The sequence below is a fragment of the Pseudonaja textilis genome, chromosome Z, assembly GCF_049901715.1.
Source record: "Pseudonaja textilis isolate UNSWEBS1 chromosome Z, rPseTex1.2, whole genome shotgun sequence".
Lineage (NCBI taxonomy): Eukaryota > Metazoa > Chordata > Lepidosauria > Squamata > Elapidae > Pseudonaja > Pseudonaja textilis.
The window spans coordinates 44,014,030-44,028,583 of NC_142008.1; the positions used below are offsets into that span (position 1 = coordinate 44,014,030).

A 14,554-nucleotide genomic window follows, 5' to 3' on the forward strand; every position below is an offset into this window, starting at 1 on the left:
AGGCCCAGATGGTCGTTGAGTGTTGGCTGGAGGGATCCTGAAGATCCCCCCCTTCCTGGAATCACCACGACCCAATGGCATGGGAGAGAGGAGCCATGGCAAGAGAAGGAAAAAAGAGAAAAGAGAAATTTTGCTGGATCAAGCCAGGCAGCTCCTTAATGAAGCTTTTGGACAGCCTCACATCGCTCCAAGGTATGAAGGCGAAGGGGGAGAAAGTTCAGCCAGAGACAGCCAGGCTGCCCCCACCCCCATAGTTCAGCCTGCACCAGCACAGCAACCAGCTGCAGCCCCAGGGCCCCCAGCAGGAGGTGTGATCCCTAGAAGATGCAGAGCTCTCAAGCTGCCTCCATTAGAAGTGAAATTTGGGGGAAATCCCAAAGACTTGGGTTTCTTCCTAGCACAAGTTTGGAGCTATATGGAGGAATATGGGGAAGAGTTCACCTCTGAAGCAGCTAAAGTGAGATGTGTTACCAGGGACCTGGAGGGAATAGCAGCAGAGTGGATGGTAACTTTGCATAATGATAACTCTCCCCAACTGCGGAATTACAACGTATTCATGACTACGTTGCGGGCAAGATTTGAGGACCCACTGGTGGAGAGAAAGGCCAGGATCAGGATGAAAACCATAAATCAAGGGAGGTCAGTGGCCGACTACACCCAAGAGTTTAGACAGCTGGCGTGCCATATCCGAGGCTGGTCCCAGGGAGCCCTGATAGAAGCCTACAAAGATGGTCTAAATGAAGACGTATACCAGATGTGTATTTCCAGAAGGAACACAAATGATTTGCAACTGTGGTACTTGCTGGCAGAAGAAGTGGCCTGAAGCAGATGCAGGCGGGGGGGCTCTGGATGGAGCAAGCCACCCCCCCCTTCCAAGAGGCCCCTAAGCCTCCACAAGGAGGAGTGATGGCAAGACCCAGATCCACTGCCTGTTTTCGGTGTGGGAAGGAGGGCCACCGGATTGCAGACTGCAGGGTCAAGTTGGATCCCAAGGGGGTGCAGAGGGGAGGAGGAAACCTGAAATCCCCCAGCCAAGCCTCATGAAACCACGCTAAAGATGGGGGAGGTTGTAGAGGTCGCCCCTCCGGCAGGAGAGGGGTTGGGATCTCTGACCTTCTTTGAAGAAAGTGAATCTGACTCGGAAGACGACTTCCTGGTAAGTCCAAATAAGGGCCCCATGACCATTCCAGTAACATTAAGAGTACCCACTTCAGGGACCGAAGGGGAGATGCTAGCCTTGCTAGACTCTGGGTGCACAAGGTGTGTAATTAACATGAAAGTAGTTGAGGAAATGGGCATCAAATTGAGAACTTTAGAAATGCCCATAGCCTTTTGCCAATTGGATGGATCAGTGGCGGGAGGTTGCCCTGCATGCTTCATAACGGAACCCCTAGAGATGACCATGGGGGAGCATAAAGAGACTTTGTGTTTTATTGTCACCCCTGGTATGGAGCAACTGTTAATACTGGGATTACCCTGGCTCCGCAAGTGGAATCCCCATGTGAATTGGAGGAAAGGGTCACTGAGCATATGCACCAATCAGGGACCGGAAGGGGAGGAGCAATCCCAGCAGAGCCTTCAGAATCCAGTTGAGCTAGCCTCCATGGGCACCGAGGACTTGGAGGGGGAGGAAAAAATCCCGAAAGAGTATTGGGACTTAAAGGAAGTATTTAGTGAAAAGGCTTCAGATGAGCTTCCCCCTCATCGGTCAACAGATTGTAGTATTGAAATTCTGCCTGGGGTAATGCTCCCGAAACTGAAATTATATTCGATGACACCACGGGAATTAGAAGAATTGAGATCCTTTATCGACAAGAATTTGAAATGTGCTTTCATCCAACCTGCTAGACCTCGGGTAGCCGCCCCAGTGCTGTTCCATGAAAAGAAAGATGGCTCCAAGCATCTGGTAGTTGACTATAGAAACCTGAATGCCATTTCCATGGAAAAATATACCCCCTCCCCCTGATGAAGGACATGCTAGCCCACCTGGCGAAAGGGAAATTTTTCACAAAGTTGGACTTGAGAGAAGTGTACTACCGAATTCGAATTAAAGAAGGAGATGAGTGGAAAACTGCTTTTAACTGCCCGATGGGTTGCTTCCAGTTCAACGTCCTCCCATTTGGACTACAAGGGGCTCCAGCCGTATTCATGCAGATGATCAATCAGGTGTTACATGAACATTTATACAAGGGGTTTTTGGCTTACCTTGATGACATCCTTATTTACATGGAAACTTGGAATGAACATGTGAAACTGGTGCATTCAGTACTACAGAAACTGAGAGCCACCAAACTGTATGCTAAACTGTCCAAATGTGAATTCCATCAAGAGAAAATCGACTATCTGGGGTATCGCATTTCACATGAGGGTATCGAAATGGATCCAGGGAAGGTGTGGGCTGTGTTAGAGTAGGCCCCACCACGTACCCGAAAGCAACTTCAAAGCTTCTTGGGATTTGCCAACTTTTACCGGCAATTCATCCCGTCTTTTGCTAAGATAGCAATGCCTATCACCAATTTCTTAAAAACATAAAGGGGAGGCGAAACCAAAGCCTAGTAAGCCGCTGGAGTGGTCCATGGAATGCCAAGCTGCCTTTGAAAAGCTGAAGCGACTGTTCACTGCAGAACCAGTGCTAAAGCACCCGGACATGGATGCCCCTTTGGTAATCCAAGCCAATGCAAGTGATGTGGCCGTTAGAGTGGTATTACTTCAAATCAATGAGAAGGGAACTTTACAACCCTGTGCTTACACCTCCCGCAAACTAACTGAAACTGAAAGAAGGTGGGCTGTCTGGGAGAAGGAAGCATTTGCAGTTTGCTGGGCCCTATTGACATGGAGGCATTTCTTGGAAGGAGCAAAACACCCGTTTGAGGTATGGACTGACCATAAGAATTTGGAAGCCTTAAAAACGCCTCGTAAATTGTCTCCTAAACAAGTTAGGTGGGCCCAGTATTTTAAGCGGTTCAACTTTTCACTGAAGTACATCCCGGGGGGAAGGAATTTTATGGCGGATGCTTTATCTAGACTGCCTCAATATAACAGTGTCCGTCAGGAAGTGATACAACCAATTGTTTCAATCAAACAATTAGCCGCCCCAGTGGTTACTCGAGCCCAGAAGAAGAAACAAGATGTGGATTTATCGAATGATTTGATGGCGCAATTGAAGGAGGCCCTAAAATTGGATGAATGGTTCTTGGCTCATTCAAATGACTGTACAGTTAGAGATGGCTTGGCCTGGATGGGGGCAAAGTTGTATGTACCAGAGACCTTGAGGAGCCAAATATTGCAACAAGCCCATGACTCTAAAACGGCTGGTCACTTTGGATTCGTGAAAACCTTACACCTCGTTAAGCGACAATTCTGGTGGCCTGCATTGAAAAAAGACATTGAAACTTATGTGGCTAGCTGCTCAGCTTGTGCCTCAGTGAAAAGGCCACCTGGTACGCCACCGGGGCTGTTACAAAATGTGGCTAGGCCAAAAGCTCCATGGAAGGAAATCTCTATGGACTTTATAGTAGAGTTACCCGAGAGCACCGGAAACACAGTTATTTGGGTAGTAACCAATTTGTTTTCCAAACAAGCGCATTTCATACCTTGTTCTAAGATTCCCTCTGCAAAATCATTGGCTAAACTGTTTATACTACATATTTATAGGCTGCATGGCATCCCTGAACGTATAATTTCTGACCGAGGGGTTCAATTCACCTCGAATTTTTGGAGGGAGTTCTTGAAGTTGATAGGCTCCTCCCAAGGTTTAAGCTCCACCCACCATCCCCAAACTAATGGGGCCTGTGAGAGAACTAACGCTGTGTTAGAACAATACCTCAGATGTTACATAAATTATCAACAGGATAATTGGGTTGATTTATTGCTGTTTGCTGAGGTGGCATACAACAATTCTGTTCATAGTAGTACCGGGTTCACCCCCCTTAAAGTGGCGTCGGGACAAGATTTTGTGCCCATACCTGAGCTTCCTCGTGAAAAACCTAACATCCAGTCGCTAGACAAATGGATATCTCAACTCCAACTTAACTGGCCAGTTGCTCACAAAGCATTGGATGACGCCCATCAGTCCCATAAGAAATTTGCAGATAAAAAGAGAGCCCCGCAGAAGTCCTATCAAGTGGGTGACAAAATTTTCCTGTCTACCAAATACTTACAAACTACTCAAAAGTCAAAGAAACTTGGTCCTAAGTATGTAGGTCTTTCACAATTGAACGAATTGTAAATCCTGTGACAGTCCAATTGACACTACCAAAACCTCTTCGACGAATTCACCCGGTTTTCCATGTTAGTTTGTTGAAACCTGAACACAGTTCTGGTTTGTGACCAACCCAGACTGATCCTCCTATACCATTGCTGATTGAGGGTGAACAACACTTTGAAGTTAAAGAGATTTTGGACTCTCGTAAATGGAGGGATCCTCTCCAATACCTCGTTGCTTGGAAACATTTCCCATCTTCCCAAGCTGAGTGGGTTAATGAGAAGGATGTTAGAGCCCCTAAGCTGATCAAAGACTTTTGCACAAAGTATCCTGATAAGCCCTAGAAATGTATGTAATTGTTAACCAGTATCTTTTATGTTGTTCTCTCTTACAGGACTAACATCTTTTTTCTAGGAGGGCCGAATGTCAGCCTTCAAGATCTTTTCTACTGCTTTGCATCTTTTGGCTGCCATGAGTAACAGGGGGAGGGGATATGTCTGGGAAGAGAGCTGGAGGTGTTACATTCTTGTGTTGTGTAAATGAGGAGTGGGGGGGGAGTATAAATTCCTGCTCTTAACTTTCTATTCCTTGCTTAGCTTTCTTTTCTCTGCGCAACTGCAAATTCTTTATCAAAATATGTCAAGGTCAATGGACAGAGGCCTCATCACCACCTGAAGATGCTGACATGATCATATTCACAACTTTTAATTGGAAGACTCATTTGAACTATGAGGGGTGGGAACGTTTCCAACACTTTGTATATGTGGTCTGCATGCCTAATTTCTTAGATTCAGAATTCTATTTGATGCTACCACTTCATCTTCAGTAAAATATTTCTTTGCTCTAATCTGAAGAGTCTAAGTTTTTCTTTCTTGAATTTTGAATGGAGCACCACCTGACAGAACTGATTGTGAATCATACTCAGTGGGTGCAGGCTGATCCCTGGTCAGAACCACATGTTGTAGGCCTTCTGCGATTCCCTGACAGATAGCCATCTCCATTCAGGCCTTCATCCTCTCTGGCACTTCATCCGGAAGAGTTTGGTCCTGTCGAAGACCAGCAGCACTTGGTGTGAATGTCGCTTCAGGTGCTCTTTGCATGGTTGGTGATCCAGTTGAGTGGGCATGTTGACTCTGTGGAGCCATGCTGCACCTGGATGAGAGGGAGAGATCTAGGGGAGGAGGAGGGGAGGAAGAGGAAGATGGCACTGGGCTGGGGGCAAAGAAACTTGAGAGGTCCTGTGTGCCTCCCGTATGCACTTATCAATTTGTCTTTCCAATGCCTTGTGGCTCCTGTTGGCATCTTTTTCTGAGGCCTTAGAATTCCCTTTTGTCTGTTTAGATTTGTGCTGAGATTTAGACTTGACCCTTGAGGTTGAGGTCTAGGAACCACTACCACCTACCATTTTGATTAGAGATTTTACAGTATTCTCATTATTTAGTACTGTACTGTATAGGTGGTTGGCATGCCCAGGGACCTGACCAAGGGTGGACAGGGTGCCCTGAAATCAAAATCCCCCCCCCCCTTTAGATATAAATATGTATATATATGTTTCTAATAAAGTCGTATTTCAATAATAATAAATTTATTATGATGATGATATTACTAGTATTATATTGTTATTATTATTATAAATATTATTATTAGTGTATATATGTATGTAAATATATATCAATATAACAGCTAATTTATTGGATATCCCAACCAGCCAACTTGAGAATGCCCAACAAGCTGAAGTATTAATCACAGGCCTTCAACAGCTTCCCTGCACAGGCGGACACTGGCCTAGGTGCTCGCTGTTGTGCCACTGGTTAGGGAGAACTGTGAGGGTTAAGCCAACAACAAGAATAACAGATGGTCTCGAATATGGTTTAAAACGAGGTTGCAATAATTCCTTGCGGTTTTTGAATAAAGACCCTCTGATCGGGAATAAGAAACTACCTCACACAGTCTACAGAAGATTTGCACTCAGCATGGCCACGTGGTCTGCCTATAACAAAATGGCGACTGGCCATTATTTTTGGCGCACGCGCCAGCAATCTCCTGCTATGAGAAGGGATTAGCTCCAGACAGCTTTCCCTTAGTACTAAATGGCTGGGAGGTGTGAAAATAACCAGATGTTTAAGCCCTTCACCCCAAGGTGGCGTTCTGGGGGGAAAACAGCAATACAACTTGGTTGCGAGAGAGAGAAATGAAACCATGCTGTTTGTTTTTTAAAATGGCGCAGCTATCGCTATGGCAAAGGCAGGGCTAGCAGTTGGGGGGGGCGCGGAATGAAGCCAAAGCCTCCCTCTGCTTTGGGGCGCAGAAAGTGCTTCCTGATACAGTGATCACCGACAGCCAGAAGGAAAAGGCAGCATGGGTAGATCGTTAAGCAATTTGTTGAGAGAACCTGAAAGATGAATTGACTGTCTCCAAACCTGAAAAGAGAAATTCTCCTGTTTCAGCCAAGGAGTAACCAAAAAGCACTGCCTATCCCTCACGAGGCTGAGCCAAAACTGGGGAATGCTGGGGAGGAGTCCCGTGGAGGAGGAGGAGTGTTCCACAAATTAAGCCCAGCCTAGACATGCAGAGACTGAAGCACCTCCCACTACTACTACTGGATGCTCTGAACAGCTCATGGGAGAGTGAAGCACCTCCCACTACTGGATGCTCTGAACAGCTCATGGGGGAAGAGCAATGTACCTCAATTTAAGAGGAGAATTCTGCGAAATATGTAGAAACCAGAGGTGGTATTCAGAATGTTCTGACCAGTTCTGGAAAAACGGTAGTAGAAAACTTGAGTAGTTCAGAGAACCAGCAAATACCATCTTTGACTGGAGATTTTACAGTACCCTTCCCCTGCCATGCCCACCAAACTGGTAGTAAAAAAAATTGAATCCCACCACTGGTAGAAACTACTATGCTACTATACTTTTGGGCTGCCCTATTTTATCCAAGTTCAACTTTGGACCCAACAAGAATCCCACTGAATGGCGTTCAATTTAGTCCTAACATAATTAGCATTTTGTATGTGGTAGGTCTGGAAAGCATACAAACATGTTTCACACACATTTTTCACATTTAGGCTTCATCCTTTATTAGGTAGTGAGTAAGAGACATAGAAAGGATTGTTTGTTGCTTACAGAGCTGAGGTCAAGGAAAGACTTTTATGTAAGAGATTCATGTTTGCATTTAGCACTTGATGACAAAAAGAAAAAAAATTCAAATAACATAAAAGAGTATACACTAGATGATAAGAAGAGTAGAAATGCCTCTTTATTCTGAGCAAAACTTTATCTGTGCCATTTTTACTGTGCCTCCATAAACACCACAGGCCAAAGTATTATAAATCTATTTTATTTATATTTTTAATTAGAAAATGCATGTCCCCAGGCCTTTCCTAGGCCATTTGCATGATTCCCAGTCATCAGTTTGCATATTATTTAATGTAAGAAAAATCATTTCTAGGAACTGTCTAGTCATATTATGGCTTTGTTCTCAGAAAAACTTTTATGATCACAAACAAAGGTTCTGTGGGTTTAGAAAAACTTTAGATAGCTTAGCTTGAAAAAATGGCACATATAGACATGCCAGCAGGTGTTATCCTTATTGCACCAAAAAAGTTGAAATAAATTATTGGAATGCATCCTAAAATGGTTGTAGGGGTGCCATCCCAACAATTTCCATAAAGAAAACATTTCAATAATTACAGTACACAATCACCATACACATTAGTAGTATCTCCTGTACCATATTCCTAATATCACTTGAAAAGTATTTGAAGATACATGGTAACCACTTTTGTAATGAGCATTTCTATACATTAAGAATAAATTCAATTTTAGATTCAGATGAATCTTCAAGGCCATTCCCTAATGGGATATCTTCCAAATGATTGCACTTTTAACTAGCTATAATGAAAACTGAAAAACTGACACAACTAGAAACTTGGAGAAGGTTGTAGCGAGATCTTATTTTAATGGTTTAATTTAAGGATAGGCATGTGATTATTTGACCTGCAATTACTAGCTGAAAGCAAAAAGTTAGGAATTTTGGTATCAATTAATTACATCAAATCGTTTGTAAGAGTTTTGCAGTCCAGATCTAGTTACACTGATTACAATCTTTATCTGAATGTTAAACACTTCCATTTCCCATTGGCCCTGGGATATGAAAGATATAATGAGAGACACAATTCAACATCTTGAAGTTTACACATTTCCTGCCTCTTTGTGAATTAATGTGGTCAGAGGCAGGTATGTGTATTCACATTCATAAAAAAATTTTCTTACAGGTTTATTTCCAAAAATAAATTTCAATGTTATCATTCCATAGCAATAAATCTGTTCATTCACTAATTCAGCAACCTGGAAAATGAATTTTTAAATATAATGTTAGACTTATTATTACAATCTTGAACAACCTTCCTAATGAAAGAAAATAGAAACCACAAATAAACAGACATCCAACAGACATGTTAGACTTATTATTATAATCTTGAACAACCTTCCTAATGAAAGAAAATAAAGACCACAAATAAACAGACATCCTTGACTTCATATTCTATATCTGGTATAAGACTGATAAACTTAACTTTAAGGCACAAACAGTTGCAAATAACATAAGTGAAATATTTATAAATAAATCAATTGGAAAATAAGAATTTAACCAATATGTGTCAATTTGAAGTTTGGAGGGACATAGTTGAATTGGATAGAAAATTTCAGTTATAGAAATTTGCTCATGGAATAATCTGTACTCTTATCTTCTTCTTTCTCCCGAAGTCTTTCAACTTACAAAAATCTGCTCCAGAGGATTGGGCGGTACTCTATAACAATATAGCAGGTGGTTTCCATGCTCTACTAAGAATGGAAGAAATCCTTCTGCAAATGCTCCTACCACTATTGGGACCACTTTGGCCTTTATTTTGCACATTCTCCCCAGATCTTTCTTCAGGCCATAATACTTTTCCAGTTTCTCATACTCCTTCCTGATGTTGCTGTCAATTGGCAACAACAGCTATCACCACTGCTGTCTTCTACCAAGTTGATTGGTCCCTGTCTGAATCTAGAAATCTCACAGGATCTTAGTCCTTTTACTTTTCACAATTTTCTATAGAATCTTCCCTCTAGGCATAGAAGAGTCTACACACAGAGAGAGAGAGAGAGGGAGGGAGGGAGAGAGACCAACTTTTCTAAAACCAACCATCAAATACTAGTTAGCAGTGTTCAGTTTCACATTTGGAAAGAAAAATTAAAACTATATATGTGATACTTATCAACAGCTCTTCAGCCTTTTCTTAGTATCACATAGCAAACTGAATAGAACTAATGTAGTGAATTGGTATTAGGGAATAAGCTTGGGAGACAGGAGGAATAGGAGCAGCCTAGACACTGTTCCTAAAAAGAAAGTATGAGTTGGAAGGATGGAGGAGAGTAATGAAAACATTTTAGAAAGGACTCTGTAGTTTTAGAACAGAAATGTCAAACTCAATTTCTTTGAGGGCCACCTCAGTGTTATGTTTGACCTTGGGGTTGGTGGGCATGGCCAGGGTGGACATGGCCAGCTCAATGTCACTTATGTTGGGGGCACCTGTGGTGGCTCATGCAGGGCTATGGGGATCCATTGTCTCCAGAGGAGGAAGGTGAGACCAGAGAGTGCCAAACCCTTGTCCTCCAGAAGAGCCTCACCATTCCCCTTGGACCACACGAAGGACTAGGCAGATGGCAGCATAGGCTATCTAAAACCCTAGATAGTGGAGGGCAAGTGCGCAACCTAGCCCTAAAGTTCCCAGGGCACCGGGACCTCACAGCCCAGCCAGCCCAGTCCCACTTCTTCAAGAAGGTATCCAGTTGCCCTTATCTCCTTGAGGCTGCTGCTGCTGTTCTTCTTACTCTTCTTGGCCAGGTTGTTCATAGTGTGTGTGGGAGGGCAAAGTATGTGGGTCAGAGGGAGGCCCATTCCCTCTTCATGCAAGGAGACCTGGCTTTGTAACCAAACTCATCCTAGGATGAGAGAGCACCAGGTGAGGTCAGGAGGAGGAGACAACAGGATAGTGAAAGGGCAGCAGGGCTGCTGGTGGCCAAGTGCTAAGGCAAGACTTCCCTCAGACACTCTCTCCTTCTCTTTATAATCTCCTTTCCTTCCTTCCTTCCTTCCTTCCTTCCTTCCTTCCTTCCTTCCTTCCTTCCTTCCTTCCTTCCTTCCTTCCTTCCTTCTCCTTCCTTCCTTCTCTTTTTCCTTCCTCTTCATTCTCTTTCCTTCTTCCCCTCTTGTTTTTCCTTCCTTGTTCTCTTCCCATCTTTCCTTGTTTTTCTTTTTCTTTCCTCTTTCCCTTTCTCCTTTCCTGTCCCTTCTGGGATGCTTAAATGCAAAAAGGAAATATTTCTCCTTTTGTTTTGTTTTGCTTTTAGTTTTGCTAACCTTCTGCCAGTGAAAACAGAGCCCAGTGGGGCCCGTGTGTGGCCCCCAGCCCCACTTTTGGCTGTGACTGCCTCCTGAGTCCTCTCCAAGCTCCATTTTCACTGGCAGAAGTCTGCAGGAAGTCATTGTGGCCAAAAATGGAACCTGGGGGGGCCACACATGGCCCTCCTGAGCTCTGGTTTTGCTCCATATCATGCACAATATGCTGAATTCTATCCACTACAGTGAATGTAATGCAAAACAAGCTGTCTTTGCCAACTAGGTGAGACAAGGGCTAGCACAGCAACAACCCAGCAGTGTAAGTAAGTAACTACATAATTCCAGAATCAGACACAGCCATTTTAAAGAGTGGCACTGATACCAGGAAAGTGCTTTCCTTTTAAAGCTGAAGTGCTGTCTGGCTTAGTGTACTAAATGGGGTGTTTGTGTATGTTAATAATAATAGAAAATAAAAATGATAAGTATAGATATTATACAACACAGGAATGTGGCAAATTTATGGAGATTGCTTTAATATAACTAGTATTTCATGAATAATCTTTAAGCTTCCACTCTCCACTCAGCTTAAAATGTGGTCTATTTGCTAAAGTCTACTTGTGAGCATCATGGCTGTATAGCAAAATGGTTACTTCTGAATGAGCAGCTGATCATTTAATTTCTCCAAGAAATGTCAGCAGAAATATCAGAGATTCAGAATAGATACATTTTTCTCCATCCTCTGCTATTTCTTGCCAAATGTTTCATAACTCTTTTCTAAAGATGAATGGCTCAATTTAATTATTTTATATAGTTTTTTCTGCATAAATTATTTTGAATTATAACATGTATACAATATAGCTCTATAGATTTCCAATGCTTCATTTTTAATGCCTCACAGTGAACATATAGCCTTAAAGTTGCAATCCCATATCAACAAGACTTTCCTTTCAGTAGGTCTGTAAGATGGCATAAAAGGTTATGATACATAAGACATACAAAGTTTCTGGTCAATGGGTTGCATCTGTCCACATAGTATGGCTTTCTGATAAAATATAACTTAGGTTTATATCAGATCCCAGCAGTAGCAATGTACTTTATTATTACCACAACCTCTATACGTGCCATAAAGAAACCACTTCACAAATATTCTGTTCTGTGTTCCTTATTTTGTTCTATATCCAATCCTGTGTCCTAATCATTGTCTAATCATTGTTTTAAACCCAATCTGCTGAAATGTGTAATATCTTCTATTATGGTATTATCCATTTTACAGTCTTAATTTGATTTTAGATGCATTTCCTTTTCCCATAGTATATTTCAAAATATTCTTTTATTTTGGCAAACCCGAAATTCCAGAAAGTGGAGTAGGGGAGACATGACATTTCAGTGATATGAAAACCAAATGCTACCATGGAGAGTTGACTGAAGGAAATCTGTGTCCTGTTTCATGAGAATATTAGAAGCACAGGAGAACAGATGACTATTGGGCTATTTAAGATAATTGTGGTATTGATACAGATGTCCCTGCCAGATTACATCACTTGTTATGGAACCTGATTCCTTCACCTCCTGAACTATAGACTAAGATCAATTTCTCCTGCCTGTATTTTGATTGATTGCTACAGATAACAAGATACCACATTGACTCTCCCAATCCTAATCAGGTTGAGCATGCAAGAACAATCAATCAAAACTTTTTCTTCTGTCCTGAACAATCAGCACTCACTTTCTTTAACATTACATGTACATTTAAAGCACATGGAAATGTTAAATGCCACCTGTAATGAAGCAAAGAGGCAAGGTGGATAGGCAGCCCTTCAGAAAGATATGTCCAACTAAGGGTTTTCAAGATTAGAGTTTCTAATGAAATAATCATACAACTGATTGGAAAGCCTTTCATTTGGGAGAGAAGCCAATATAGCAATCCGATCCACATCTGCTGTAAAAAAATCTCATTTGAGTCATGCTTGACTCCTGACAACTGTATAGTTGGGTTTACCATTTTGGTTTATTTGGCAATGAAGCAGAAATGGCTTGCCGCTCCCTTCTTAATTTGGTTGACTACTCTGTTGTACATTCTGCAGTGTTGAATAGGGCATATACTAGTGGAAAATGTGTGCAGGGTGGCTGCCAAAGGTTCTTCCTAGGTCCACAAATATTGTGGCAACTTGCCAAAGAAGGAAGATGTCAATTATCTCAGTTTTTGAACATTTCAGTATTATGAACATTTCAGTTTATGAACATTTCAGTATTGTATCTATTGTATCTATTTTTATCAGATAAGTACTCCGGAAATGCTGACTTGGCAAGAGCATTCATTAAGCGTACTGGTGTTGACAGTACTTCTGTTCCTTTTCCCCTTTTATTCTAAGAATTAAGTATTTTATGTACATTGAAACCTGTTAATGCCTTTTAAACAGTTCTGTTTAGCTGTTCATAAACAATAAAGTTGCTGTAGGTATCTGTGGCAAAAAGCACAATCAAAATTGCTTCAATACTAGTATGTGTGTATATGTGTATTTGTATTTGCATACATACACATAGATTTTTTTCTACATATATGAATATTTGTTCATTTTACATACAGATAAACACACACACACACACACACACACACACACACACACACAATAAATGTTGTAGGATAACTTGTAAGATTTTCATTGGAAGAATATACAGCCACTTGCCTTTCTTTAAAGTTGATTAAGATCTCTATCAAAAGTCATGTGTGTGTGTGTGAGTATGTGTATATATACATACATACATATATGTATGCATATACCCGTATACTTATACATACATACACATATACACACATCACAATAAATTAACACTGCATAGGTCATTGTCCTTGTTTTGCTTTTGTTCTGAAAAATTATTGCAGTACACTCAATTCATTGATGGAGTTCAATATGGAGCAAACAGGACAGGTGTGTGGGTCGTCCGTATAGGTCCAGGGGCAGGTCGAAGAAGTGAGGGAGGAAGTGCAGAAGTCTGAAAAAGTGTAGCTGGTGGGGCTGTTCGAAGACTGAAAGGGGAATTTACAGCAACAGCAGCAGCTGCTGCTGCAGCTGCCAGTGGATTAGGGAGAATCCGTGGAGCTACTGGTTTTGCAGCTTCTTTTGAAAATACAAGTTTGACCTGAAAGAGGAGGGACAACATAAGAAAGAATGTTATTTGTTCAGATCACAAACACTGAAAATGAATTTTTATGCAAAATATCTAACATACTTGATATAGCAAAAGGAAACGTAAATCAAAGGTTTTAAAGGAAAATAAAATATTTTAAAAATTAAAATAAGTAAATAAGAACAACAGAAAAGAGGCTTAATATATATAAGGAATCAGAAACTCATTACATTCTGATAATCAATATTTACAGATTTCATACTGGACAAAACATGTTCATAAATTGTTATGCAAAGGTTCTCATTTTATGAGAAACAAATGTACATTTTCAATTTTCCCAATATATCTCTCTCCATTTCCTGATTAACTGTCTTTCTGTGAACAAGCTGTCTTTTTAACATCAAAATGCAAAATGCAAGGTCCTATCATGTTCCCAAACAGAACTTTGTATATGACCAAAGGAAACAATGTATGGAATGAGAATTCTATTCTCAACGGATTGCTTCAATGAAGCCAGTTTAATCACCAGGCTAGAAACCAGGAGACTGTAAATTCTAGTTCTGCCCTAGGAATGAAAGCCAGTTGGGTCAGTCACTGCCTCTCAGGCCAACCCACTTCATAAGGATTTTTGTTGTGGGTAAAATAGGAAGGGTTATTATATATGTTCATCACCAGGAATTATTTACAAAATATAATAAAGAAAGTGGAATAAAAATAGACTGACAGACAGATATAGAAAAGGGATGTCAAACTCAATTTCATTGGAGGGCCGCATAAGGGTAGTCTTTGACCTTGGGGGCCAGGGTGGGTGTAGCCAGCTTGACGTCACTTGTGTCA

The 14,554-nt window shown here is 41.5% G+C and overlaps 1 protein-coding gene across 3 annotated transcripts in view; it reads right to left on the reverse strand.

Annotated features, from left to right (window-relative positions):
- Positions 1-8,139: 8,139 nt before the first annotated feature.
- The window catches only part of ZNF385D (zinc finger protein 385D), a 218,807-nt gene continuing 212,392 nt past the window's right edge, over positions 8,140-14,554 (reverse strand). For all 3 annotated transcript variants that reach the window (XM_087917076.1, XM_087917078.1, XM_026708235.2), the window contains one exon: positions 8,140-13,729. In XM_087917076.1, coding sequence (XP_087773202.1) covers positions 13,496-13,729 — 234 coding nt within the window. In that variant the 3' untranslated portion in view covers positions 8,140-13,495. The remainder of the gene's footprint in view (positions 13,730-14,554) is intronic.